Source organism: Artemia sp. Qi Xiang Cuo, chromosome 13 (genome assembly GCF_049724085.1).
Source record: "Artemia sp. Qi Xiang Cuo chromosome 13, ASM4972408v1, whole genome shotgun sequence".
Classification (NCBI taxonomy): domain Eukaryota; kingdom Metazoa; phylum Arthropoda; class Branchiopoda; order Anostraca; family Artemiidae; genus Artemia; species Artemia sp. Qi Xiang Cuo.
The window spans coordinates 58206873-58232978 of NC_142806.1; the positions used below are offsets into that span (position 1 = coordinate 58206873).

Here is a 26106-nt window from a genome sequence, read left to right on the forward strand (position 1 = left end):
GGCAACGCTATACCGTTACCTATGATCTTTTCCACGTATAATCCGATTAGCTCATGCTCTCAGTATCATTGATATTTTTTTGTTCAGTTTTTTTTCTAAAGTCTTTTACTTCTCTATGAAGTTTATCACTAAATAAAAAAAATACTTTTTTCAAGGTAAGAGAGTTCAACCCGAAACGGTCACTAGAAAATGTTAACAACTGGAACGCCAACCTGCTTTTAACTCTTGCACCGGAACTTAAACATGATGTTGCTGTTTGGCTAACACGCTATGATCTTGGTGGACCTTCAGGCTATGCTCCTGTCTCTGGAGTTTGTGATATCGAGCGGTCGTGCTCATTAAACAAGGATGAAGGCTTCACATCAGCTTTTATAATAGCACATGAAGTTGGGCATGTGTAAGATTAATAATATTTACTTTAGCTACTGCTAAATGAATAGGCTATGCTCCCGTCTCTAGCGTTTGTGATGTCGAATAGTCGTGCCCTTTATGCAAGAACGAAAGCTTCACATCAGCTTTTATAATAGCACATGAAGTTGGGCATGTGTAAGATTAATAATATTTTCTTTAGCTAATGCTAAATGAATAGGCTATGCTCCCGTCTCTAGCGTTTGTGATGTCGAATAGTCGTGCCCTTTATGCAAGAACGAAAGCTTCACATCAGCTTTTATAATAGCACATGAAGTTGGGTATGTTTAAGATTAATAATATTTTCTTTAGCTAATGCTAAATGAATAGGCTATGCTCCCGTCTCTAGCGTTTGTGATGTCGAATAGTCGTGCCCTTTATGCAAGAACGAAAGCTTCACATCAGCTTTTATAATAGCACATGAAGTTGGGCATGTATAAGATTAATAATATTTTGTTTAGCTAATGCTAAATGAATAGGCTATGCTCCCGTCTCTAGAGATTGGGATTACTTTAGCTACTGCTAAATGAATAGGCTATGCTCCCGTCTCTAGAGTTTGTGATGTCGAATAGTCGTGCCCTTTATGCAAGAACGAAAGCTTCTCATCAGCTTTTATGCTATCACATGAAGTTGGACTGATTGATATCAGATTGATATCAGAAATGCAAGAAAATATTCGCAAGAAACGATTGTGTCAGCAACACTGATCTCGAAATCGAAGGTCTACTCTTCTTCTCTCCAGCCTTAACTCATATATAACTTATACCTTTACATTATCTCTTCATAAAACTCAAAATAGAAGTCAGATTCTACCAAAGTTTTCGGTAACTGTTGTCGTTGAGCTAAATTCTTTAGTTTAGTAAATTTCCAAATTTAGATGCATTACAAAATACGTCTTATCCTTTTGTGTTTTGCTTTTTGAATTTACGGAGCTTCATTTAACAGAAGATAAAATGCACTGGATTTCGTAACTCCCAATCTATATTTGGAAGATTTTGAGCTTGGTATTTGTCAAGTTGAACAGCTCATAAAAGACGAGTTCAATTCTTGCTTCTATCTTACCAGCAGAGTTTCAGTTCATCAGTTTAATATTCATCAGAAGTCGCAGCAGTTTAATATAAGTTCAGTTCAACAATTACAATAAATTACTTGAAATTATTTGAAACTCTTCATCCCTTTCTCTTCCATGCTCTGCCTTTTCCAAGAACAGTGGTGGATATTTTACTTACAAAATGAACTGTAAAAAGTTTCACGCCCATTTTAACCAGCTAAGTTTGATTTCAAAGGGCTTTCACAACAACATTAAATGGTGTTAAGTTAATAATGTAAGGGCAAAATTAAGCCGTTTCTTGGCTGTTAGAATTATAATCAGAATGTTACAATTAGGTTGTTAAAATTAAGTTATTTTTCAACAAAGCGGTTAAACATGAGAATATCAGAGCTCCATCGACTTGTTTGATTTTAAATAACCGCTATCCCGGAGTAGCACTTCCCTCCAACGTGTGAAACTAATAATTTTTTCAAAATTTGTTCTGTCGTTTTAAATGCCCTATGAATATAGGTTTTTGGAAAGTAATACTAAATAGGTAAAAAAAAAACAATCATAATACTGTTTTTAAACCAAAATTAAATGGATAAAAATTTGTGTTTGACATTAACTGAACTATTTGACTTTAAAACTTGATTAATTGCCATTGAACCATATATTAATACGTTTTAAAATTGTCAACTTACTAATCCCATATTCTTAGTAAAAAAAAAAAAACAAAAAACAAACCTATACCCTAATGGAATTTCTAAATTTAAAATTATTCCTTCCTAGTTGCTTCAATGATGCACATCACTGTAATTTTTGTGTAATCACTTTATTTTTATCAAATATCTAAAAGAATAAGTAATAACTTTAGTTTTAAATTTTCGAAAATTTTCTGAATTTCACAGATTTTATCAACCCACTTTCAAGTTGAAAGACGGTATAACTAACAATAATCTCTACGAAATGTGCAGGTTCATCCTAAATTTTTAAGCCATAATAAGAGGCAGGTCAAGCTGTAAGGATCAGAACCACAACCGCCTTGAATGGCCCGGGAAAAGATTAGAATAAAAGATTTAAAGGAAGTATATATAAATCCATGGGATGAAATTATGAAGGAAGTTTTGAACAAAGTAAAGTGAAGGAGAGTTGTATGCAGCTGTGTTAGCCTCGGTTGGCTCAATACTTTTAGGACTTGTTAGCAGTAGATGTGCTATCGAATTTTACTATCCATAACTTGTTACACGTCTTTTTCAGTCTTGGATTTAGTCATGATGGTGACACAAACTCTAAAAACAATTGCTCAGAAGACGCTCTTCTCGGCTCAGTTATGGCACCAATGGTTGCATCAACCTTCAATCGTTTCCACTGGTCAAAATGCACACAAGATGAAATGAGAGCAAAAGAAAAGTAAGAAGCCACTTAGGATTAAGTGTGCTATTTTAGAAAACACACATAGAGATTACTTCCCACACCCTCCACCTTCTAGTTCTCATAAACTGAGTTGCAAAGAAGAAAATTTGCTTTTGAACATGTTGAAACGTTAAGGTTTTCCTGTCTTATTTTACTATCCCCATTTCCCCCTTCCCCTCAAAAACCATTAACAAAATGGGTTTTGTTTTATGGATCAGTCTCAGTTTAATTTGGAAAAAAAATTTTCAAATGAAGAAATGAAAAATTTTTTCAAATTTTTTTCAATGGAGAAAAAAATTATCGTCGGCTTGTAGAATTCCATACCTGATTAAAACCCTCAGTAATTTGGACTGGTTAATTATACAACCATCGTAAAAGTCATTGAAGAAATAAAAAAAGAACAAATACACAGAAAAAAGAAAAAAAGTTAGGAATCTCTAAGTTAAAATTAGGCAACTGTGCTAGTAGAGACCTATGGATTCATCCCCTCAGTTAGAGATATGTATCCAAAATAGGGTGGTTTTGAAGTCTATTTCTATTACTTCAATGATGTATTTAGAAAATTTTGAGGTATATTCATTCTACTATATCTAATTAAACTGGGGACATAAATGTAGAATCAGTTTTTACCGTCAGCGAAATTTCACACTAGAAAATACTATGGAAATTGTGTGTTTAGCCCCCAATGGTTTTAAAGACTGAAACTGACAAATAAATTACATTACAACTACGTCATGTTTACTCCTGATTTTAACCATAGTTCACAATTTATCTTTTGCTTTCAATCTTTCTTCTTTTTTTTGTAGCGCTGTGTTTTTGGTTTTCAGTTTGATAACGGCTAGATGATCGTCTTTCGAAAATGTCTCTCAATTAGTCTTCAGATCTGCACCGACTTAAAAGTTAGTTCAGGATTTTTTTTTTAGTCACCATGTCTCATCACTTAATTCTACTATATCGTAGCTACTTCCTATCTATTACTGAATTGCTGGTTTTTGGATGTTTTTTTTTCATTTTAATTGAACCCTCTAAATGGAATTCAACATAAAAACAGTGAAATAAGAACATAATCTCATAGAAATGAAAAGAAAACGTAAGAATTTGTTGAAAAATTCATGGATTTATCTACACCCCCATCCCCTCCCGTGCGCACATGGGTTTAGAATTTCTTTTTCTTCTTCTTTTTGCCAATAAAATTGGGAATAAATCCTTGGAAATAACAACACTTTGCAACAGCTGGGCCAAAACGAGATTTCAGTGTTAATATCTTGGTAGCCAAAGACGTGAATGTTTAGCCTTAGAAATGCCAGCCGTAAAGATATAAGGAATTTAGTCAAAATTTAATGAAAAATCGGCCAAATTAATAATTCATCAATCCTTTTCCTTTAACCTTGAATGTTTAACCTTTTATTGTACCAGAACTTCGATTAAAAAAAGAATATTCCCTTTTGTTATTTGTAAAAACATTTTCTGAAAATTATTTCTTAAGAGTATTTTCTAATACATTCATAGTAAGTAAACATAAGAATTTTTTTAACTACAGTCTAAGCAAGACAAAATTCTTTTTCTTTGGTATTATTAAAAAAAAGAAGCCCGAACGATATGGTGAATATTTAAAATTTAAATATACATTACGAATTCTTTGTAGAGTACCGTATCATCTACGTTAGTTACTGGTATTAGGTGGGAGGGGGCTTGCACTCCCTAGATTTTTGTCACCCTCCCACTCCTCGATTTCGAATTCCTTCTTTGGGTTATTTTCATTAAAAATTTCTCTTTTGGAATTTTCATTTAAAAAAATTGAAAAAAATAAGAGCTTCTCCCCCCATTATATATTCAAAAGTATATTTTCCCTTCCCCCTAAATTTTTTGTAGATTGAAGCCATTGCTTGACATACCTCAATTTGAGCTACAGTCTGCTGAAGTTACTGCAAAAAACAAAGATCAACAACTACTAATAATTTTTTTTTTATTCATCCAATATGATTCATCTCAAATAATGAGAATTTATTTATTTTAGGCACCCACTTGAAATACCCAATCTAGCTTAAATTACTTCAATCATTTTACGTTTTTTATTACTATTACAATCTTTTATAAAAAGTGTAAGAGCAGAGTAATGTGAGCGACCTTCTCCCCCCTACTTCGATTCTTATTGCGATTATTTTCATATTGTCTTTAATAATCTATATTTTGTTTCTTTTTTTTCAAATCCCACCCCTCTCCTCTCATGCTTCGGAATAAATTCTTGTATACGCCAAGAGTCAAATTTTGCAAGAAAAATCAAAATAACTCACACGAATTGGAGTACTTGTTTGCTTACTATAATATTATTTCATGAACTATATTATAAAATCACAAAATCATAAATTTAATTAACTCTAAGTGATAAAATACCATTGTGGTTATAAACCTCCTCCCTTAATTATAGTGAGTATGCAGGCATATTAATATCCCTTAATCTACTGTTTGAATATCTTTTAGACTCTGGTTATGCATGGAGTCTCCACCCAAGAAGAATAGCAAAGCAATTCTTGTAAACGCATCGATTGAGTTTAACTACTCACTAGATGAGCAATGTCGCATGGAATTTGGTGAAGGGTGAGTACCTTTTTTATCATATATATACATATATATATATATATATATATATATATATATACATATATATATATATATATATATATATATATATATATATATATATATATATATATATATATATATATATATATATATATATATATATATATATATATATATATATATATATATATATATATATATATATATATATATATATATATATATATATATATATATATATTATACCTCTTGCTCTTTAAACATAGTAGCTTACGACTTCAATTTGTCATTTTAAAATATAAAGCGCTAAATAGTTGATTGTATTTAAGGCAAGGCTGGGTAATTCTGAAAGCTTGTCTGTTATTAGCTATAGTTCAGATTATTGTTAAGTATTTCCAGACATTTCAATTAATTTCAAAGTGTTTTTTTACAGCAAAAACTATGATATTATAAATTAATAGAAAATATGCCGCTACTCTTGGTAATTACGTAATTACTCGGTAAATGGGTATGCAGAAAAGAATCTTCCAGAGACGTTATTGCTTCACAATATTTCTTCATACATGCATATTCAGGTTGGGTGGTAGCCCTCAAAAGGTGTGGGTTTGAATCTTACTTTACCTAAGACAGAACAGATAGTTCATAGATCTGAATCTGGTTCCTTGCTAAATACAAAACTTCAGTTTTTTTTTTTAATAGCAACAGAGGAATTTATCCTTCAATAAATTTTTGTTTTGGACTAAAAGGAATTTTATGATGGGGTGGATTCCATGACTGTGAGTAGGGCGTTAAAATAATAATATTTGTTACTCTTGAATTTGAAGTTGTCTAATTCCATAGCAAACGACATGTATAAAATAAAACAAACGAGCTGTGACTGCAAATGTCACAGATGTGACTTCAACTGACTGCAACTGTCACAGTTGTTACGCAACTGACTGCAACTGTCACAGTTGTTACGCAACTGAATGCAACTGTCACAGTTGTCACAGCAACTGACTGCAACTGTCACAGTTGCTACGCAACAAAATCAACAAACTAACTGTGACTGCAGCTGTCACCGTTGCCACTGCAACTGTCACCGTTGTCACTGCAACTGACTGCAACTGTCACAGTTGTTACGCAACTGAATGCAACCGTCACAGTTGTCACTGCAACTGACTGCAACTGTCACAGTTTTTACGCTACTGAATGCAACTGTCACAGTTGTCACTGCAACTGAATGCAACTGTCACAGTTGTTACGCAACTGAATGCAACTGCCACAGTTGTCACTGCAACTGACTGCAACTGTCACAGTTGTTAAGCAACTGAATGAAACTGTCACAGTTGTCACTGCAACTGACTGCAACTATCACAGGAGTTCTGCAACTGTGACTCATGGTTCACATTTGCTGGAACACTTTGTGAAGCCCTGGCACTGAGGTTCTCGCTACTATTAGACTAAGATCAATTACTTTAGGTGATTGTTTGCTGATTCGCGTAGATGGAACATAAAGTCCCTACTAAATAGTCTTTTTTTTTATCACAGTATCTTTTAGATTGTAAGTAAGTTTAGGCTACCTATAAGCAGAAAAAATAGGTCATTAGGCTCCACCCTTGACATTGATCCGAGGAATCATTCTTTACAAATTATTTTGTAAATCTAATCTTCTCCTCCTCCTTCCCAAAAGGAAAAAGGAAGGATTTAACCTTCCTCCTCCTCCCTGCTTGTGAAATATTCCATCGTGCCTGCACAATAGGTCAATTGATCTTTCTATTATAAATCTACAATGGATAATGCAATAAAAAGCAAACATGCCAGAAGAGCCTATAAAATTTGCGTTTTTATCCTTTATTGTTTTTTTTTTTTGTTCTCTTCTATGTTTCATTAGACACTATTTCTGTTCGGTATTTTGTTGGGGTTTTTTTTCAATTTCCTTCCCGTATCAAAATTGAAGCAGAAAATCGTAAAGCTTCGCCAAAAATGGCATGAAATAAAGGATTTTACCAAACAGGTCTTCCTCAATACAGTTATCCCTAGGTAAGCGCACATATATTCACTTCTGATCATTTTGAGAAATTACTACTTGTATTTACAGAATAGAGTTTATGCTATAGGCAAATAGATTTTATCATCATTTTTCGTAATCGTCCAATAGGCCGTAATTTTTTTTTGCCAACGAACCACAAATAATATAATAATAACAAAACTAGTAATAGAAAATTGTTTGGAGTGTCTGACATATCTTGCCCTAGTATGACACCTTGTGCCACCACCTCCGCATGATCTTTTACTTTCTATTTACTTTCTTGAGAAAAAGTCCCTACGTTCCAGCCGGTGGAAATATTTTAAATTGTTGTAAGTTATGCCCTGGGGGCATAAGGTTTTTATAGAAAGCGTTGTCATAGAAACTTCAAAAAGGGTTCATTCGATCGGAAATTGAAATGGCTAGTGCCCTTTTTAATAGTAGAAAATTATTGGAGGGTAACTCACCCCCCTCTCACGCCCACCATTTCCCCAACCACATACGATCGTAATTTTGAGATAGCCATTTTTTTTCAACGTAGTTGAAAGTTCTGGAAATTAGGTATGTGAGGATGACAACCCCCAAACCCCCACAGAGTTGAAGTTTGAATAGTTGAATTGAAGTTTATCAAGTATTTTGCAGTAGGTTGCATAGGTTGCATAAAGACATGGCTAATTGTAGACAGAGAAAAGCCAAAACAGATAGTCCAAGTATTTGAGAGGCAAATGTTTAAATGGCTGGGACACGGGTAGTTGAATTAAAGTTATCAATTATTTTGCAGTAGGTTGAATAGGTTGCATCAAGACATGGCTAAATAAAGACAGGGAAAAACCAAGACAGATAGTCCAAGTAATTGAGAGGCAAATGTTTAAATGGCTGGGACACGGGTAAACGGTTGGAGTATGGTGGGTGGTAAGTTATGCCCTGGGGGCATATAAGGTTTTTATAGAAAATGTTTTCGTAGAAACTTTAAAGGGGCTCATTTGATTGGAAATCCAAAGGGCTAGTGGGCTTTTTAATAGTCGAAAGTGATTGGAGAGCAACTAACCCACCTCTCACGCCCACCATTTTCCCAAACACGACCAATCAAAATTTTGAGATAGACATTTTGTTCAACGTAGTTGAAAGTTCCGGAAGTCGTGTCTTTGAGGATGAATTTCCCCCTAAAGCCCTCAGGGCAAGGTTTGCAAGCTATGCCCTGGGAGCAGATAAGTTTTTTATAGAGAGCGTGGTTGTAACAACTTCAAAGAGGGCTCGCTCTATTAGAAGTTGAAAGGGTTAGTGCCCTCTTTAATATTTCAAAGTAATTGGAGGGCAGCTAACCCCCCTCTCACAGCCACCATTTCCAAAAACACATGCAATCAAACTTTTGAGATATTCAGTTTGTTCAACGTTGTTAAAAGTTCTAGAAATTAGGTCTTTGAGGATGATAACCCCCTAAGAGCCCTCAGGGCATGGGTTGTAAGTTATGCCCTGGGGGCATATAAGGTTCTTATAGAAATTCTTGTCGTAGAAACTTCAAACACGCTCATTTGATTTGAAATTCAAAGGGTTAGTGTACATTTTGATAGTCAATTGTTATCGGAGAGCAACTAAACTCCATGTCACGCGCAGCATGTGCGAAGGTACATTCAATCAAAGGTTCTAGATAGGCACTATCTTCAAAGCAGTTGAAAGCCGTGGAATTTAGGATTTTTAGCATGACAACGTGATCGGAGGGCTACTAGCCCCCCTCTCACGCCCACCATTTCCCCAAACACATCCAATCAACATTTTGAGATAGCCGTTTTGTTTAACGTAGATGAAAGTTCTGGAAATTAGGTTTTTGAGGATGACAGCCCCCCCCTAAAGCCTTCAAGGCAGTGGTTGTAAATTATGCCCTGGGGCCATATAAGGTTTTTTTTTATATAACATGCTGTCGTAGAAACTTCAAAAAAGGCTGTCGTATAAACTTCGAAGAGGGCTCATTGGATTGTTAATCAGACGCTCTAGTGCTCTTTTTAAGAGTCAAAGTGATCAGAGGGCAGCTACCCTCTCCCCTCTACACACACGTCGTATTGTCTTGACATACGTCTAATAGAATTTCTGAGACAGCCATTCTATTCAAAATAGTCTGAATATCATATAACAAGGCTTTTGGGGTTGAAACAAACCCCAGAGATTAGGGGCAGCGTTTGTAATTTGTGCCCAGAGGGTATTTATGGTTTTTATGGAAGGAATGTGGCTCAGTCTTTCTCCCTGAAAAAGACTATGTCAACATAAAAAGAACAGAAATTAATCAAAAAAACTCTTTGCACAAAATAAGTTTTTCATAAAAAAGTAAAGAACTCCATTAAACCAAAAATGAACAAAACTAGAAACAAATAATCTACCAAGCATACAACTACAACAAATCAGTATCAATATATAAATGGAACCCAAAACAAACAGGAATTAAAATAAGTCATACTCAACACGGGCTGAAGTTAATCTGAGTAGGGTTCTAAACCCTATGCTTTCTAAAAGCCAGAATATAATTTGTACTTTACTGAAAAATTCTTTTAAATGTTTTTACTTCTATAACTTTAAGAAATCAAAAATTAATTAAGATTTTAAGGAATAAGTATCAGCATATGTATATTAAACTGACAATGCACATTTTTCAGTATATTCATTTGAATATTTTTCAGTAAAGTGAAAAATTTCCTCCCATTTCCTCCCCACGGAAATATCCTCTAGACAATTCAATCCCTGTGAAAATTTACCCCGGACAATTATTCTTAACCACTCGCGCGTAAAATTGAGATGGAAAAGAGAAAAGCAAGACATAAAAATAAAATTTGTATGAGAATTCTGGCAAATTCCCCCAGTGCATAATTTCCTCTGACATGTTCACTTTCTGGAAACTTCCCTCACCATGGAAAATTCCCCCTTGGAAAACCCTCAGCGGTAAATTTTTCCCCCTCCCCACTCGAAAATTATATGCCTACATCCCAATAACAAATACTGTGCGCAAACAATGGGCAAATCTTATAACTTAAAAACTTTTCCCCTGGGGCTGTGGGGGGTCTTGTTATACCCACAGGCATCGTTATTGGGCCTTTCAACTATGATGAACAAAATGGCTGTCAAAATTTTAATCAGACGATTTTGGGAAAAAAGAGGCGGGGGAGGGGGCCTAGTTACCCTCTAATTTTTTGGTCACTTAACAAGGGCACTAAAATTTTTAATATCCGTTCGAATGAGCCCTTTCCCAATATTCAAGGACCACTGGTTCGATACGATCACCCCTGGGAAAAAAAAATAAACACGCATCCGTGATCTTTCTTCTGGCAAAAAAAAAAAAAAATTCCACATTTTTGCTGATAAGAGCTTGTAACCTATACAGTAGGGCTCTCTAATACGCTGAATCTGATGGTGTGGTTTTCATTGAGATCACTTGACTTTTAGGGGCTGTTTTCTCCTTTTTTCAAAAATCAGGAAAATTTTCTCAGGCTTGTAACCTTTGATGAGTAAGACTAAATGAAATTTATATATTTGAAATCAGCATAAAAACCCAATTCCTTTATATATCTATTGGTATCAAAATCTCGTTTTCAGAGTTTCGTTTACTATTGAGCCGGGTCGCTCCTTACTTACAGTTCGCTACCACGAACTGTTTGATATTGCTCCTTACTTTCAGTTGAAAAACTTGTTTTGAAAAACTCTAATATTTTTGTCTGCTTAAAAAGGGCACTAGATCTTTTGATTTCTAATAAAATGTGCCCTCTTTTTGACTCTCTAGGAGCACTTGTTCGACACGATAACCCCTGGGAAAAGCATACAAAAAATAGCAAATAAGTACGCACCCGTGATCATTCCTCTGGCAACAAATTGTAAAATTCCACATTTTTTTATATGGGATCTTGAAACCTCTACAGTAAGACTCTTGTGTATGCCGAATCTGATGGTGTGATTTTCATTAAGATCTCTTGATGTTTTGGGGGTTTCCCCCTTTTTTAAATTGGACAAATTTTCTAAGGCTCTTAACTTTTGATGGCTGACATTAGAGTTGATGAATTTTGTATATTATGAGTAAGTATCAGAATTTAATTCTTTTGATTATCTATTGTAATCAACACTGCTTTTTAGAGTTTCTGTTACTATTGAGCCACATCGCTCCTTACTTATAGCTCGTTACCACGAACTGTTTGATAAGCCATGCTAAACCCAAAATTAAAAACTTCTCAAATCTAATGAGTTATTTCCAAGTGAGTACCATCAATCAGCACTCCTCAGAAGAATACACAATAGCCTTTATGGGGCCTCTAGCCTCTATGGGGCTGCAAACTTAGCCTCTATGTTTTGGTGCTTCAAATTCCTGACCCCAGCATAGTGGTGCGTCTACCATAAGTTCCTTATGGTATCCCTGGGATAAGTGAAGCTTGTGAATTCCTTGCACATTAATTTACATAGCCGAGAAAAAGTACAGTTATAGCATCAATTTATAGCTTTTAGTAAATCTTTCTCCTCTTTATGTTTGGGCTCGGCACAAATCGCAAATTTTTGGATCTTCAAATTTGAAATCAAAACAGTCTTCTGTGGAGAGTGGAGAGTATATTTAAGAGGAATTACTAAGAATCTAAGAATAATCTGTTAGAAACAACGCATGGATCTCAATAATGACAAATAATAGCGGTCAGTCAAATATTTGCTTTGGGTAAAATATGTTTACATATTGTTGAAGGTATCTTCGAGATTTGTAATTGTTAATTTACATCGCTCCTTTGGTGTAATAAAAAAGTTGGCTGGAGAACAGTAGACCATATACGGACAAAACAACGTTTCAAAATGTCATTCAGTAAGTTTTACGATTTTGTTGATTTTTTGCTGATTATTTGGTTTTGGTTAACCCTGAATGTATTGTCGATTCTAATGCCGATTTCCTGGTGATTGCAAGTACCAACCTTTGCAAAACCTGCCACAGGTCTAACCAAGATTCCCATAGCAACAATTGCCGCCAATATTTCCGCGTTAATACATGCTGCCAAAATTGCCACAGAAAATTCAGCTTAAGTTTTGTGAGTATTTAGTACGAACTAGTCCAAGTGTTTGCTGCAAGATTATCAATAAAATCAAATTGGAATACGATTTGCTAGCAAAGTTATTTAATTCTAGGCAGCAAAGACAGTACATAATTTTTTACTATTTTCTTTACTAGGTATGCCTTGTGCAAGACCTTTGCAATGAATGATCCTTGCACTCATTTATGGTGTGGGCACCGTAACAGTGCTCACCTATGCAAGACCAAAAAGGGGCCTCCATTGGAAGGTACAATGTGCGGAACTGATAAGGTAATAACCCTTTTTATAGTTGTTCAACATAAAACATTTGGACTTCTAGAATTTGAACTAGTTTTATGATATATATATATATATATATATATATATATATATATATATATATATATATATATATATATATATATATATATATATATATATATATATATACCATATAAAGGATTCAATAAAATGATATTCTTCGTTTAGGCATGCATCTGGACCATGATTGGGTTAAAACTGGGGAAATGATTTGGACTCTTCATGGCTTAGTTAAAAAGAAACTTAATTCTTATTCTACATAGTTTTATAGTTTTTATTAGAACTATACAATAATAATAAGAGGAGTAATAATAATAATAATTCTGGAAAAATGCACCTGAAAAAGAAAATGTGTGAAATTATTCTTCTTAACTTTCAAAATAATGATTAATAAAAACTTCAATATCTCTGAGCCAGGAATTTACGTATTCTTTTAAGTGGGGGGGGGGTAACTTTTTCAAAACGCAAGGAAACAGAAATTGCAAGAAAACAATGGGAAATCAGCAAGAAACTGTTGCTAATGGGTCTTAAGGCGAGGAAGATCCCTCCCTTGATATTCACTTTGGTACACTTGAGGTTGTAATCTGTGTGCCATACATTAAACCTAAACACATCCGATTAGTAAATTAAAAGAAATATATATGACCCAATTTATCCTGACTGTAAGCATTCGGGTATAATTCTATCTTTATGTTTATGCTAATTATGTTCTGATTTTTAGAAGGCACGGGGGAAGTTAGCCCTACTCCTTTTAGGTTTTGCTCGTTTTAAGTTGGATTTGGTTGTTTATTGTAATTTCTGTTCGTTTTGGGTTTCATGTAGTTATGGAGATTTAAGGTAGTTTTACGCTTGAAAAATTATTTGACTTTATTTCTGCTTATCTTTGGTTTAATGTAGCTCTTTACTTCTCTTTGCCTCACTTTTTTATGGTAAAAGTTTAATTATTAATTACTTATGGAGATTTATGGTAGTTTTACGCTTCGAAAATTATTTGACTTCATTTCTGCTCATCTTCGGTTTAATGTAGCTCTTTACTTTTCTTTGCCTCACTTTTTTACGGTAAAAGTAGTTAATCTATGTTCGTTTTCTATTCCTATAGTCTTTTTCATTGGCAAAGAAAAGAACATTTTAAATCTTTTCATTTTTTCTCTATAAGAATGCATATTTTGGCTCTTTTTTTATATGTAGGACGAAGTTTGTAAATAGCTCTTAATAATAGACGCCCTTTCGAAAATTTGGACACGGATAGTATCTTTTGATTATTTTTACTCCTCCTCAACTTTCACTGAAAAATAAAAGTTAGTACTCTATTCTGTTCCTAAGGCATTGTATCTATGCTATTTTGACAACCTGATGCATTTATACTGTTTTGATTAAGTTATAGTCAGAGCAGAAGTAGCAATACTTGTGGCTTTGAAAGTTCCAACTTCATACCCTCAGTTGTTTATGAGATATTGCTGAGACGTCTTATTGACAATCAGCGTGCTCATACTGCCTTTCGATTTAATTTCAAAGCAACATAAACTTTCTGTGAAAGTCTCAACTTTATATGCAATTCTAGTCCTAAGATATCTCACCTGGATATCTTGACAACTTGATTTATTTTGACGACCTGAACGCACTTAAATTGTTTTCATTTAGTACAATAGTACTTTTGAACCGTTCTTTATATAGTGCTTATATGGCCTTTTGACAGCCTGTCGACCAAAAGCGTGTTTATTTAATTCAACATATCCCTCAACGTTTTCTGAAATTTCTTATTAATATCCTTAGCCCTAATAGTAATACTAGGAGCAGAAGTGGTAGTAATAGCATACATATAATACCTTTTGGTGCTACATATTAATGTCCTCCTCAAAATTCTCTTTAAGTTTCACCGCAATACCCTTAGCTTCAGTAGAACTGTTCGTAGTCGTCGTAGTAGTAGTTATAGTATTAGCAGTCGTAGAAGTATTAGCAGTAGCAGTAGTACCAGTCGCAATAGTAGCAGCAGTAGTAGTAGTAGTATGCAAGTAGTCCTTTTGGTTAGTTCAACATCTCCCTTAACATGCTCTGAACGTTTCAACTTAATAACCTAGACCAGTGGTTCCCAACCGATTTTAGGCTATACCCCCACTTAGGTATTTTTAAAATCCTGATGCCCCCCTTGTAATATTTAAATTTTGGTACTAAAAAATTTATGTATATTCGCCTGAAGGAAGCTTAGAGGGCCATTAACTTGGTATCTTTTTTCTAGTCGTCCTCGAGGCCATATTTTATGCTAATGACAATCAGTGTCTGTATACAACGCCTTTTACACAATGCATGATGTCACTGCAGTTCTATCATGTATCGTTTTTGCTCTGTAAGTGAAAATTTATGTGACATCATTCACATGAAAATTGTTTTTTTTTTTCAAAATTAAGGCTCTAGACCAGAGTATGGTCAGCTGAAGGGTGCACGTCCGGCACATGAAACACCAAAATATTACCATGCCCACCAATGGCGCCTGCGCCCTATGTTGAGAATCATGGACCTAGATCATTCCTGGGATATTTCTGATAAGCCCTTTTGACGACGAGCATGCTTGGAGTGTGATTTGATTTAGTTCAATATCTCCCAAGGCATTCCCTTAAAGTTTCACCTTCTACTCTTAACCTCAATAGTAGTAGTTGTAAAATAGTATCAGAAGCGGCAGTAGTAGTAGTAGTAGCAGTATGCACAGGGTGCTTTTTGATCAGTTCAAGATCCCTCTCAACGCGTCCTGAAAGTTTCATCTTAATACTAGTACAGTAAAACTACGAAAAAAGGTAAAAGATTGGCACCTGAGCAACAGAAATGTACTTAAGTTTGCTCTTAAAATGACTAAAAAATTTATCCAAAATAGGTCGAAATCATCTGTACAGAAATACCTCTTTTTTCAAGGAAAAGAAGGGGAAATCTTAAATTTTAACTACTGCAATATTTTCTGGATTGAAAGGTCGTTTCCTATTAATTTCAGTCCAGGGAGACCGAAAAAGGCCAATATTTTCTGGGTTGAAAGGTAGTTTTCGATTACTTTAACTCTGGGAGATCGAAAATTATATCAGAATTAAAAAAATTCCCTCATTTGGTACACCATTTCCACCCTAAACGAGAAATCAGAATCTTACTTTGTTCAGTATTTGCACACAAATGAACACCAGTGCTCAGAAAAATTCCCTTAATAATAAATCCAAAATTATTTGAAATCATCCATGCAGAAATACCCCTTTGTCAGGGAAAAGGGTGGAAAAGGGAGAATTCTCCAATTTAAATTTCTGCTTTATTATCTGGATGGTAAGGTCGTTTCCTTTTAATTAAGTCTGGGAAGACCAAAAAAGAAATCGGAATCGAAAAATTATAACACTTAGAATCCCATTTCTACCCTAAGCGAGTTCAGAGGGGGATGAAAATCAGAATCTTAATTTGTGTAGTATTTGCACATAAATCAAAACTGAAATGCTCAGTAGATTTTGCTTAATAAGATATCTAGAACTGCTGGAAATCAGAATTACGCCTTTTTTTTCAAGGAAAAGAAGGAGAAAAGAGGGGAAATCTTGAATTTTCATTTCTGCAATACCTTCTGGATTAGAAGGTCGTTTCCTATTAAATTCAGTCCAGGGAAGTGACATCAGAATCGGAAAATTTTCTTATCTAGCACCTCATTTTGACCCTAAGTGAGGTCAGAAGGGGTCAAAATACCATTTGTGGTATGTTTTATTCTTAACAGAATTTCACTGAAATTTCATCCTCACGAAACGGAATCTGAACTGATGATTTTCCTCTTCTATTCTGAAACCAATTTCGTCAAGAGTCCCACGTTCACAAACACTCCCTCCTCTTCAATTTATATTCAGCGTGCAGTGACTGCTACCTTTACTTTGAACCCGGCACAAATATAGACTGTGCCATCTAATGTCATTCATTGACAGGTAAATGTATCTTCTCATATTCATGTATCTCTCATATTCATTCAAGAGTAAAGATAATGCAGTGAATTTGACTGCAAAATATGCACCAGTGGCAAACGGCGAAGTAATTTGAATAGATCGCTTCACTATTATTCAAACAGCTCTTTGCTGTAGCATCAAAAGGTAGTTCAAATCTGACCAATACGTTCAAATACGAGCTATCGACCTTCCCACCTGCCCTATTTGAGGCTCATGATACCATGCGCATGGCAGATAAGGCCGAACTTGAAAGTGATATAGGGAAGGAGCACAAACCTGAGGCTTGACTAGTGCCAACACAAACATGCTACTTTGTTTTGGATAGTGGTTGGCTAGTTCATTCCTTAGGATGCGGGACCTTTGTCCACTGACGGAGAGATAGCTTCTTCTTACGTAGTTTTTGTACAGAAGCATTTCGCAATAGCTGACATAATGTTTGACGGCTACACAAGTGGGCCGATCATCAAAGATCATACCCAAGATCGAACATTAAAGATCGGAAGCGAACAAAATAAAACAGTGCCCTACCATCAGTTTGATCAGTTTGACGGAAAAAAATTAGATTTTTTCTCCAACTCCACAATAAGTGGAATATCATTGAGCTGATAGTTGGGAAACTTATAGAAGCTGGGTATCAAGTAAAAGATACCAAAGGGGACGCATACGTTTTAATAGCAAAAGCTGCATTTGCTCCAGCCGAGGTGAGGGAAACCTGCATGATTTGAAATGATACTCACTCGTTGGTCTTGCTAATGCACTATACAAAACCCAAGCAAGCACCTCATTATATCCAGACTGGAGTTCCTGCTGACTCTGCAAATATTTTTGACATCTATAACTAAATAATGAAGCTACCATCAGAAGTTAGAAAGTCACGATTATTCGTCAACGCCTTTTCAGGACATGACAATACTTAGCGATTTAATGGTGTTGACAAAATTTCGGTATTGAACGCCACAGCTGATGCCAGTTTTTCTGAATCCCGTCAGATGTTTCACTGCTCTACAGCAAACAAGGAAGAACTGATTGAGGCAGGTGACAAGGCTCTTCTACACGTGCACTGAGTTCGATTCAGCGAATCCTTACATGAACTCCAACACCGTCTGTTCATATCAAAAGTGGCCAGTTTCGCTAGTTTTGTCCACCCCGAAAACTTACCACCCACGCCTGCTCCTTCAAAGTACCACCACCTGCGTGTTTACTTTCAAATGATTACATAGTTGCGCTCAGCCACAGCTCTAGTACCTGAAGACTGGAAACTTTTGTCAAACAGTTATATACCCATTGTGAATGATATATCGCCTGCTCTTGAAAGCCTTCTCAGACTGGTTCACTGCAGCTGTAAAGGTGATTGTGATGTGAACGTAGTAGGGATTCATGTGTTCCTGTTTGCCCTTTTTTGCTTTAGCTTTACTTTTAAGGATTTTTATTTCAATAACAACCGAATTTGTCATATCCAGGAACTAAGTTAAAATGGCAACCTTCTGATGCTCTCATCGCACCCCCAATGCAAAAGGGTGGGGTAAAGGTTAAACTAAGAGTGGGAGAGTCGAAACTGACCTTAAAAAAATTTGAAGAAAATTTCCTGTGAAGACGCACTCTTTAGCCCTGAAAACAAGAAGTAACTTACGACAAAAAAATATAATTGTTAGTAAAATTACCCACGGTTACTCACGGAGTGCACGGGCGTATGATTGCAATGAAGCACCGTTAAAACCAAAAGCAGGCCAATAGCAAAAATGGTGCTTTCAGCCCCTGTGACCTTGCTTAGGTGGAAATGGGGTACTAAATCACAGGATTTTTCGATTCTGATGGCATTTTTGGTCTCCCTTGACTTGAATTAATAGGAAATGACCATTTGATGCACAAACTACTCCAAAAATTAAGACTCTGATTTTTCATCCCCCTTTAACCCTGCTTAGGCTAGAAATGGGGCACTAAGTGATGGAATTCTTTAATTCTGATGTCATTTTCGGTCTCCTTGGACAACTTTTCACTCCAGAAAACATTGCAGAACTTTAATTTCGATATTCCCCCCTCCCCTTTTCCTTCTTTTTTACAGTAATCGTAGCAGTAGTAGTAGCATCCACATAGTGTCTTTTGAATAGTTCAAAATCTGCCCCAAAATACCCTGAAAGTTTCAACTAAGTTCCTAAGATATTACTGGCACAATCTTTTGTCAATCTACATGCTCGTAGTGTGTTTTGATTTAGTTCAACATCCCCCTTAATATTCCCTGAAAGGTTCGCCTTAACACCCTTAGCTTTAGTAGTACCATAATTGTGGTAGTAGTAGTAGCATTTGTAGCAGTATGTACAAGGTACCTTTTGTGTTTTCAGAATCCCCCTCAATACATGCTGAAAGTATCAACCTAATACCGTAAACAGTTCCTGTAGCATAAAGGTGACACGTCTTTTTGCCAACTCATAGGCTCTTAGTGTGTTTTGATTTAGTTCAAGACTGTCTCAACATTTCCTGAAATTTTCGCTTTAGTACCCTTAGCTTTTGTAGCATTAGTACTCGTAGCAGCAATAACAGCAGTAGCAGTAGTAGTTGTACAAACAGTAGTAATAGTAGAAAGTATTAGTAGTGGCCTTAGCTTTTGTTGCAGTAATAATAGTAGTAGCATTAGCAGTAACAGTAGTAGTAGCTATAGTAGAAGTAGTAGAGGTAGCATACAAATTTTGCCTTTTGATTAGTTGAACATCCCCAACAATAAGCCCTATGAGTTTCAACTTCATATTCCCAGCCGTTCCCAAGACGTTACTGATGCGCCCTTTTGGCAACCTTTATACGCACAGCGTATTCTGACTCAATTCAACTTCCCCCCAACATTCCTTGACATGTTTATCTTCACATCCTTACCTTTAGTTGCACTAGTAGTCACAGTAGTAGGAGCTTGAGTACTAGTAGTAGTAGGAGGAGGAGGATTAGTAGTAGTACTAACAGACTAACAGTAGTAGCACTAGCACTAATAGCAATAACATTATGCACGTCCCCCTAATCAAGCTCTGGAAGTTTTACCTCAATACAATAAGCCGTTGCTATGATATTGCCAATATGCCCTTTGATAACCTGTATGTCCATAGCGTGTTTTAATTTAGTTCAACTTCTACCTCAACATTTCATAAAAAATTTCACTTCAATCCTCTTAGCCTTCCTAGCAGTTGCAATAGAATTAGTAGCTGGAGTAGTAACAGTAGTAGTAGTAATAGCATTTTTACTAGAGTGCACCTACTGCCTTTTGGTCAATGGATCTTCGCCCTAAGCATTCCCTGAAAGCTCCAACTTAATACCCTAAGCCATTCCTTAGATACGCCTTTATGACGACCAAATTTTCGTCTTGATACCCTTAGCCTCAGTAGTACTAGTATTATAGTTGTGGTAGTAGTAGTAGTAATAGTAGCAGCAGTAGTAGTAGTAATAGTAGTAGTAGTAGTTGTAATAGTAGTAATACTAGTAGTAGTAGTAGTACCAGTAGTAGCATTAGTATTAGTAACAGTAGTAGTATTTACAATATTGTTTTTGGCCAGTTGAACACTCCCTCATAATGCCTTGAAATTTCGAGCTTCATACGGAAAGCAGTTCCTTTATACGGAAAGCAGGAAAGCCGCGAAGATACACCTTTTTGACAATCTGTACGCAGATAGTATGTTTTGACTTAGTTCAACTTTCACCTCATCATTTCTTCAAATTTTCAACTCAGTATCCTCAGCCTTAGTGCTAGTCGCAGTAAAAGCAGTAGTTTTAGTAGCAGTACTAGTAGTGGTAGTAGTAATAGTAGTAGTAGTTGTAGTGTTAGTATTACCGTACAAATATTGCCTTTTTGATCAATTGATCTTCCTTAAAAGTTCCAACTTAAATACCTTATTCATTCCTGAGTTATACCCTTTTGGCAAAATATATGCGCATAACGTGTTTTGATTTAGTTCAACACCCCTCAATCTCTGAAAACTTCATCTGAATGCGCTTCGTCTTTTTGGACACCAAAGGTCAAATCTAACATGCCCACTTTCCCAATTTCAATATTATATGTAAATAATAGATGAATTGCATAACTTAACGCCCTTGCCCCAAAGGCTCTGTGGCTTGACATCCCCAGAGACATAGTTATTAAATCTTTCAATTGTGCGGATCAAACAAGCTATCCCAAAATTTTGATTGGATGTGTATGAGGAGTTAATGGGCTTGAGAGGGGGCTGGAAAACCTCCAATCACTTTAGACTCTTAAAAAGAACACTAGAACTTTCAGTTTCGAATCTAGTGAGCTGCCTCCGAATGTACGACAACTTCTTCTATGCGAAGTGCCTTGGGAAAGAGATAAATAAATAAATAATTAAATAATGCATTGTGCCCACTTCGCGCTTTATTTTGGTAGCGCTGTTTTACTGCCCATTATCTATGAGCCTTTTGGAAAAGTCAATGTATATATTCGAAAGGGACATCATTTCGTGAATAATTGCTTTTGACCTTTTTAGTGGTGTGTGAAGGGGTACTGTCAAAACATGAGGAAGCGTCTGTTGGATACCCCTGTATCTCAAAATCCAAGAGACGGTGGATGGAGTTCATGGTCCAATTGGAGCCAATGCTCAAGATCATGTGGCCTTGGCTCTCAAGTCCGTGCTAGGTCATGTAATAGCCCTCCGTAAGTTTAAATTAATTCAACTAGGTATACGTAGTTAAAAAGTTAAGTACAAATAGGGTTGTTTCTATCTCTCCTGTCAAACATATGCCTCTTATGGTGATTGGTTGCCCTTATATTGGGATTGCCTCTTAATTTTAATTAAATAAAAAAACCAAGATTTTTCAACTGAAAGTAAGGACAAAGATTAAAACTTAAAACGAACAGAAATTTTTAAACATATGAGGGGGGTTGCCCCCGCCTCAACATCTCACTCTTCACGCTAAAGTTTTTTGGCACTTTAAAAAAAGCTACTTATTATTCTATCTATACCACCCTTGTGTTTCAGGAGTCGTTTTTAAAGAATTGGGACAAAAATTAAACTTTAACGTTAAGAGCGAGGTGTTGAGGAGGGGGAAACTCCCCTCATATACGTCATAATTTCTGTTCGTTTTAAGTTTCAATGGTGTTCCTTACTTTCAGTTGAAAAAATTTGTTTTTTTATTTAATTTTTGATCATTTTTTAAATAACGCCAGGATATCTGGCTCCACCTCCCTGGAAAAATCCCCCTCCCCACTGAAATATCATCTGGACAATTCAATTCTGGAAAAAATTTACCCCGGACAATTACCCTTAACATTACCATGCGTAAAGTTGAATCGCTAAAGAGAAAAGCATATAAAGAAATTTCGTACAGGAATTCTAGCAAATTTCCTCCTTGTAAAATGTTCCCTGAAAAGTTCACCCCCTGGAAACTTCCCTCTCCATGGAGAATTCACCCCGTGAAAAATTCCCCCCAGCAGATAGCAAATAACTGTCTCAAAATTTTATCAGACGATTTTGGGGAAAAAGTGGCGTGGGAGGGGGCCTAGCTGCCCTCCGATTTTTCGGACAATTAAGAAGGGCACTATAACTTTTCATTTCCCTTAGAATGAACCTTCTTCTGACGTTCTAGGCTAAAAGGTTCGATACGATCATCCCTGGGGAAAAAAACAAACAAACAAAAAAACAAATAAACACACCTCCGTGATCTTTCTTCTAGCAAAAATTACAAAGTTCCAAATTTTTGTATATAGGAGCTTGAAGTCTCTAGAGTAGGGTTTCTTGATACGCAGAATTTGTGGTGTGATTTTTATCAAAACTCTATGACTTCTAGCTCCCTTTTTTTAGAAAATCAGACAAATTTTCTCAGGCTTGTAGCTTTTGATGAGTAAGATTAAACTTGATGAAACTTATATATTTAGAATCAGCATAAAAAGTCAATTCTTTTTATATATCAATTGTTATCAAAACTTATGTTTTATTAATGTTTAAAATTTATGTTTGTATTAATTTATGTCTAATTTTATATTTTATGAAAAGAAAATTTTTAAAAAAAAACTTTAAATATAAAAATAATAATAATTTTCCGAACATTTTGCCTTCACATCCAGAAGCTATTGTCAGCGGAAAAAAACAAACGACTTATAAAAAAAAAAAAAAAAAAAAACCGAAAGGAAAAATTACACTATAATTTTAACAATTCAAATTTTATTTTTCAGTTATTAATGTTTCCTCGAAAATTCAACCAAAGAAAACAATGTTTTTTATTGGTTTTTCAGTTTTCAATCTCTGGATTTTCAGTATTCTTCTACAGTGGTTTAATAACCGAGACACTTGATTGATTTTAAACACAAATTAAAAAGATTAAGTAGGGCATTTTCCAATATTAGTGCAAGATTACACATCATTGTATTTCAAAGACGGTGTACATCGTTATACACTTCCACCGTTTCAGACGGTGCAGCTCCACCGTTGTTATTATCATGTACCCTTCCGTTGGTTTTACTTCACGTGACCTCACTACGGGACAAAATGTCATTTTCGTCGAAAATACTGAACTGAAATACTCATTAAGTGTTTCTGTCTTTTCTGTGTCGGCCACAAATTCGTGGCCTTATTCATAGTTAAAAAGATTATGTCATATTTTTAATGAAACAAATCTTTTTTGCTGTTTTACCTTAAACTATTTTTTTAACTTATTTTGGCTCTGCATTAAAATCCTAAACTTATTTTTGATCTCCTGAAAATTACAAAAAAAGTAATATATTTGATTGCTTTTACTCGTGATTAAACTTATTTAATGAATTCACTTATTTATGCATTCCTATATAAATCTCAAAATTTGGACGTCAATTTTGCTCTTTTTTGCTCTTAAAATTTGGAAGTTATTTTTTTGGCTCTTGGCTAGAACTTATTATCTGCTTTAACTAATTTTGACTCTTCTGAACATTTTTTAAATGTAATCTAATTTTCACTCTTATTTTTCTTTAACCTTTCTTCTGGTAACTTTTATTTTTCTCTACTGTAACGTTTTTAATAGATGATGATTTTTATAGCTCTTATTTTTGCTTTAACTTAGATACTACTTTAAGTTACTTTTGCGCTAACTTGTTTTCTGGTACCACTGTTCTTTGCTCTCTTGTAGAATTTTTGACTTGTGGCATGTATCTTTTTGCTCTAATTGTTATTTATCTGGTCCACAAATTTTTTACTAGGCCTGCTTATGGTGGTCGTGTGTGTCAAGGCTCAAGAGAAGAATTTCGTGTTTGTGCCATTAAATCTTGTTCTCGTCCTACCGACTTGAGGGAGGAACAGTGTGCACGTTTAGCTCTGATAACAAAGCTTGATGCCAGACAGTCAAAACAAAGGTGGCATCCTTATGAATTTGAAAATGGTAAGGGCTTTGCCATCAGTCTATATCTAAGTGATTCTGTAATAGGGGTATATAGGTATATGTATATGGTATATGTAATAAGGGTTTGTGTAATAAGGTATATGTAATAGGGGTATATGTAATAAGGTATATGTAATAGGGGTATATGTATAGGGGTATATAGGTGTATGCATATGGTATATGTACGAGCAATAGAGGTATATGTAATAAGGTATATGTAATAGGGGTATAAGTAATAGGGGTATATGCTTCTGTAATATTTACTATGTATTGTTCATAGTAAATATTCATTTTTATTTCGTACATAGAAACAGTTTCGAAACGGACAGAACGCCAAACTTGAAATCCTTTTGCTGTGAAGACAAGGGTTCAAGTCCCGATGTTCGCTGGTTATTATGTTCGGGAAGTGGGTCAGTGGCGTTACTCTGTGAGCTCATCCAGGGTCGACCCGGCTTTAAACGGGTACCTTGAGAAAATTGAGGAAAGTAAACAGGAAGGGTGTGCGAAAGCATAGAACAGCTCCCCCCCCCTATCCACTTAATCACTGAAGGGTCATGAAACGAAGATTGGCACTGCTGGTAGGTTTTGTAAAGCCCAATGCTGTATATTTTTTTTTTGCTTCTATAATAGGGACCTAGTTTATGGTATATATTAAATTTAATTTCATACATAGAAAAATCTTAAAATGTTTAAGGTTTAGTCATCAGTCTGTATGCACGTGCTTCCTTAGTAAAGATTTATTTCATAATAAAATTTTACTTTGTATATAGAAAAAGAATTGGAATTGTTATGTGCTTTTTCATCAGTTATGGCTAGTTATGGGCTATAGTGTTATGGGCTGGTGATTAATATTGTGATAGTTTTTTACTCTTTCTCTTTTGGGCTAGGAAATCATGCTATGGTATGCCCTTATTCAATCGTATGTTTGTTATAGCATCAGTAAAGGAATACAGATTCGGCAATTCCCGAAAATGTAGGGAGGGGTAAAATCCATATTTTTAAATCTACAGGGGGTAATTTTTTCCAATGTAAGCATAAAAAAGGGTATTTTCTTAGGAAAAAAACAGGTAAAGTTCCATTTTTAGTTTTCTATAAATTCCTGGTTTAGAAACAGCATAGAATACCTTATATTCCAATTAGGTATTTGTAACTTATAATATAGGTATTTAGATATGAAGAATTATATAAATAAAAATTATAAGAAATAAGATAATTTATATGTATTATCAAACAGTTGATAACGAGTGCTATTCAATCCTATTCATTCCTATTAGTTTTTTATTTAAAGTGTTACCTAACTTACTGCTTAATTATGAACTTGATTTACCCAATTTTAATATCTATATGTGAAATATTATGCTTTATTTTATAAATGTATTCTATATTTTGACCTGCATATTTAACCTATAAATATGTATTTACCCCATTTTAGTGTCATTATATTTTTTTAAAGTAAGGTTCAACTGTAAGGTGTAACTTTATTTTCCCAAATTTAAAACAGATCTGACATGTCATTACTGTCACTGCTCTTAATTGCGAGGAGTTAAAGAATACGCATATGGTAGACTAAGTAGAAATTGTTATGAATTCTTTGCGAAAACTCCCCTGTCAGCGCTACTTTTTTTTTACAACTTACCTTGTATAGGGCTTATAACGTAGATATGTGATGTTTTAGGTACAAATCCGTGCAAACTGTCCTGCATTAGTGATGAAGGGGAGTTGAAAAGCACGAATGAAAATGTATTAGATGGCGCCCCATGTAGTTATGAAGACTCTAATGGAATATGCATTCAGGTATGATTCAATTAAATTTTGGAAATAGAAAAAAGGCTACGCATACGAGTTGAGGAAATATAATTGTTTAGCTATTGATTTTACTGATAAGTCTTAGAAACAGATAAGTATTAGAAACAGGTATGATTTGATTAAATTTTTGGAATAGAAAATAGGCTATACATAAAAGTTGGGGGAATATAAGTATTCAGTTATCAATTTTACTGATACGCCTTAGAAACAGTTTACATCAACAAA

At 34.9% G+C, this 26106-nt stretch overlaps 1 protein-coding gene across 1 annotated transcript in view; it reads left to right on the top strand.

The window, feature by feature from the left end:
• The first annotated feature begins 509 nt into the window (after positions 1 to 509).
• LOC148945470 (A disintegrin and metalloproteinase with thrombospondin motifs 2-like) overlaps positions 510 to 26106 on the top strand; it is a 46177-nt gene continuing 20580 nt past the window's right edge. Inside the window, exons 1-7 of the mRNA XM_089098584.1 lie at positions 510 to 546; positions 2699 to 2851; positions 5336 to 5452; positions 12625 to 12757; positions 21216 to 21382; positions 23897 to 24075; positions 25751 to 25869. Of these exons, the coding sequence (XP_088954710.1) occupies positions 2772 to 2851; positions 5336 to 5452; positions 12625 to 12757; positions 21216 to 21382; positions 23897 to 24075; positions 25751 to 25869 (795 nt within the window). The 5' untranslated portion in view covers positions 510 to 546; positions 2699 to 2771. The remainder of the gene's footprint in view (positions 547 to 2698; positions 2852 to 5335; positions 5453 to 12624; positions 12758 to 21215; positions 21383 to 23896; positions 24076 to 25750; positions 25870 to 26106) is intronic.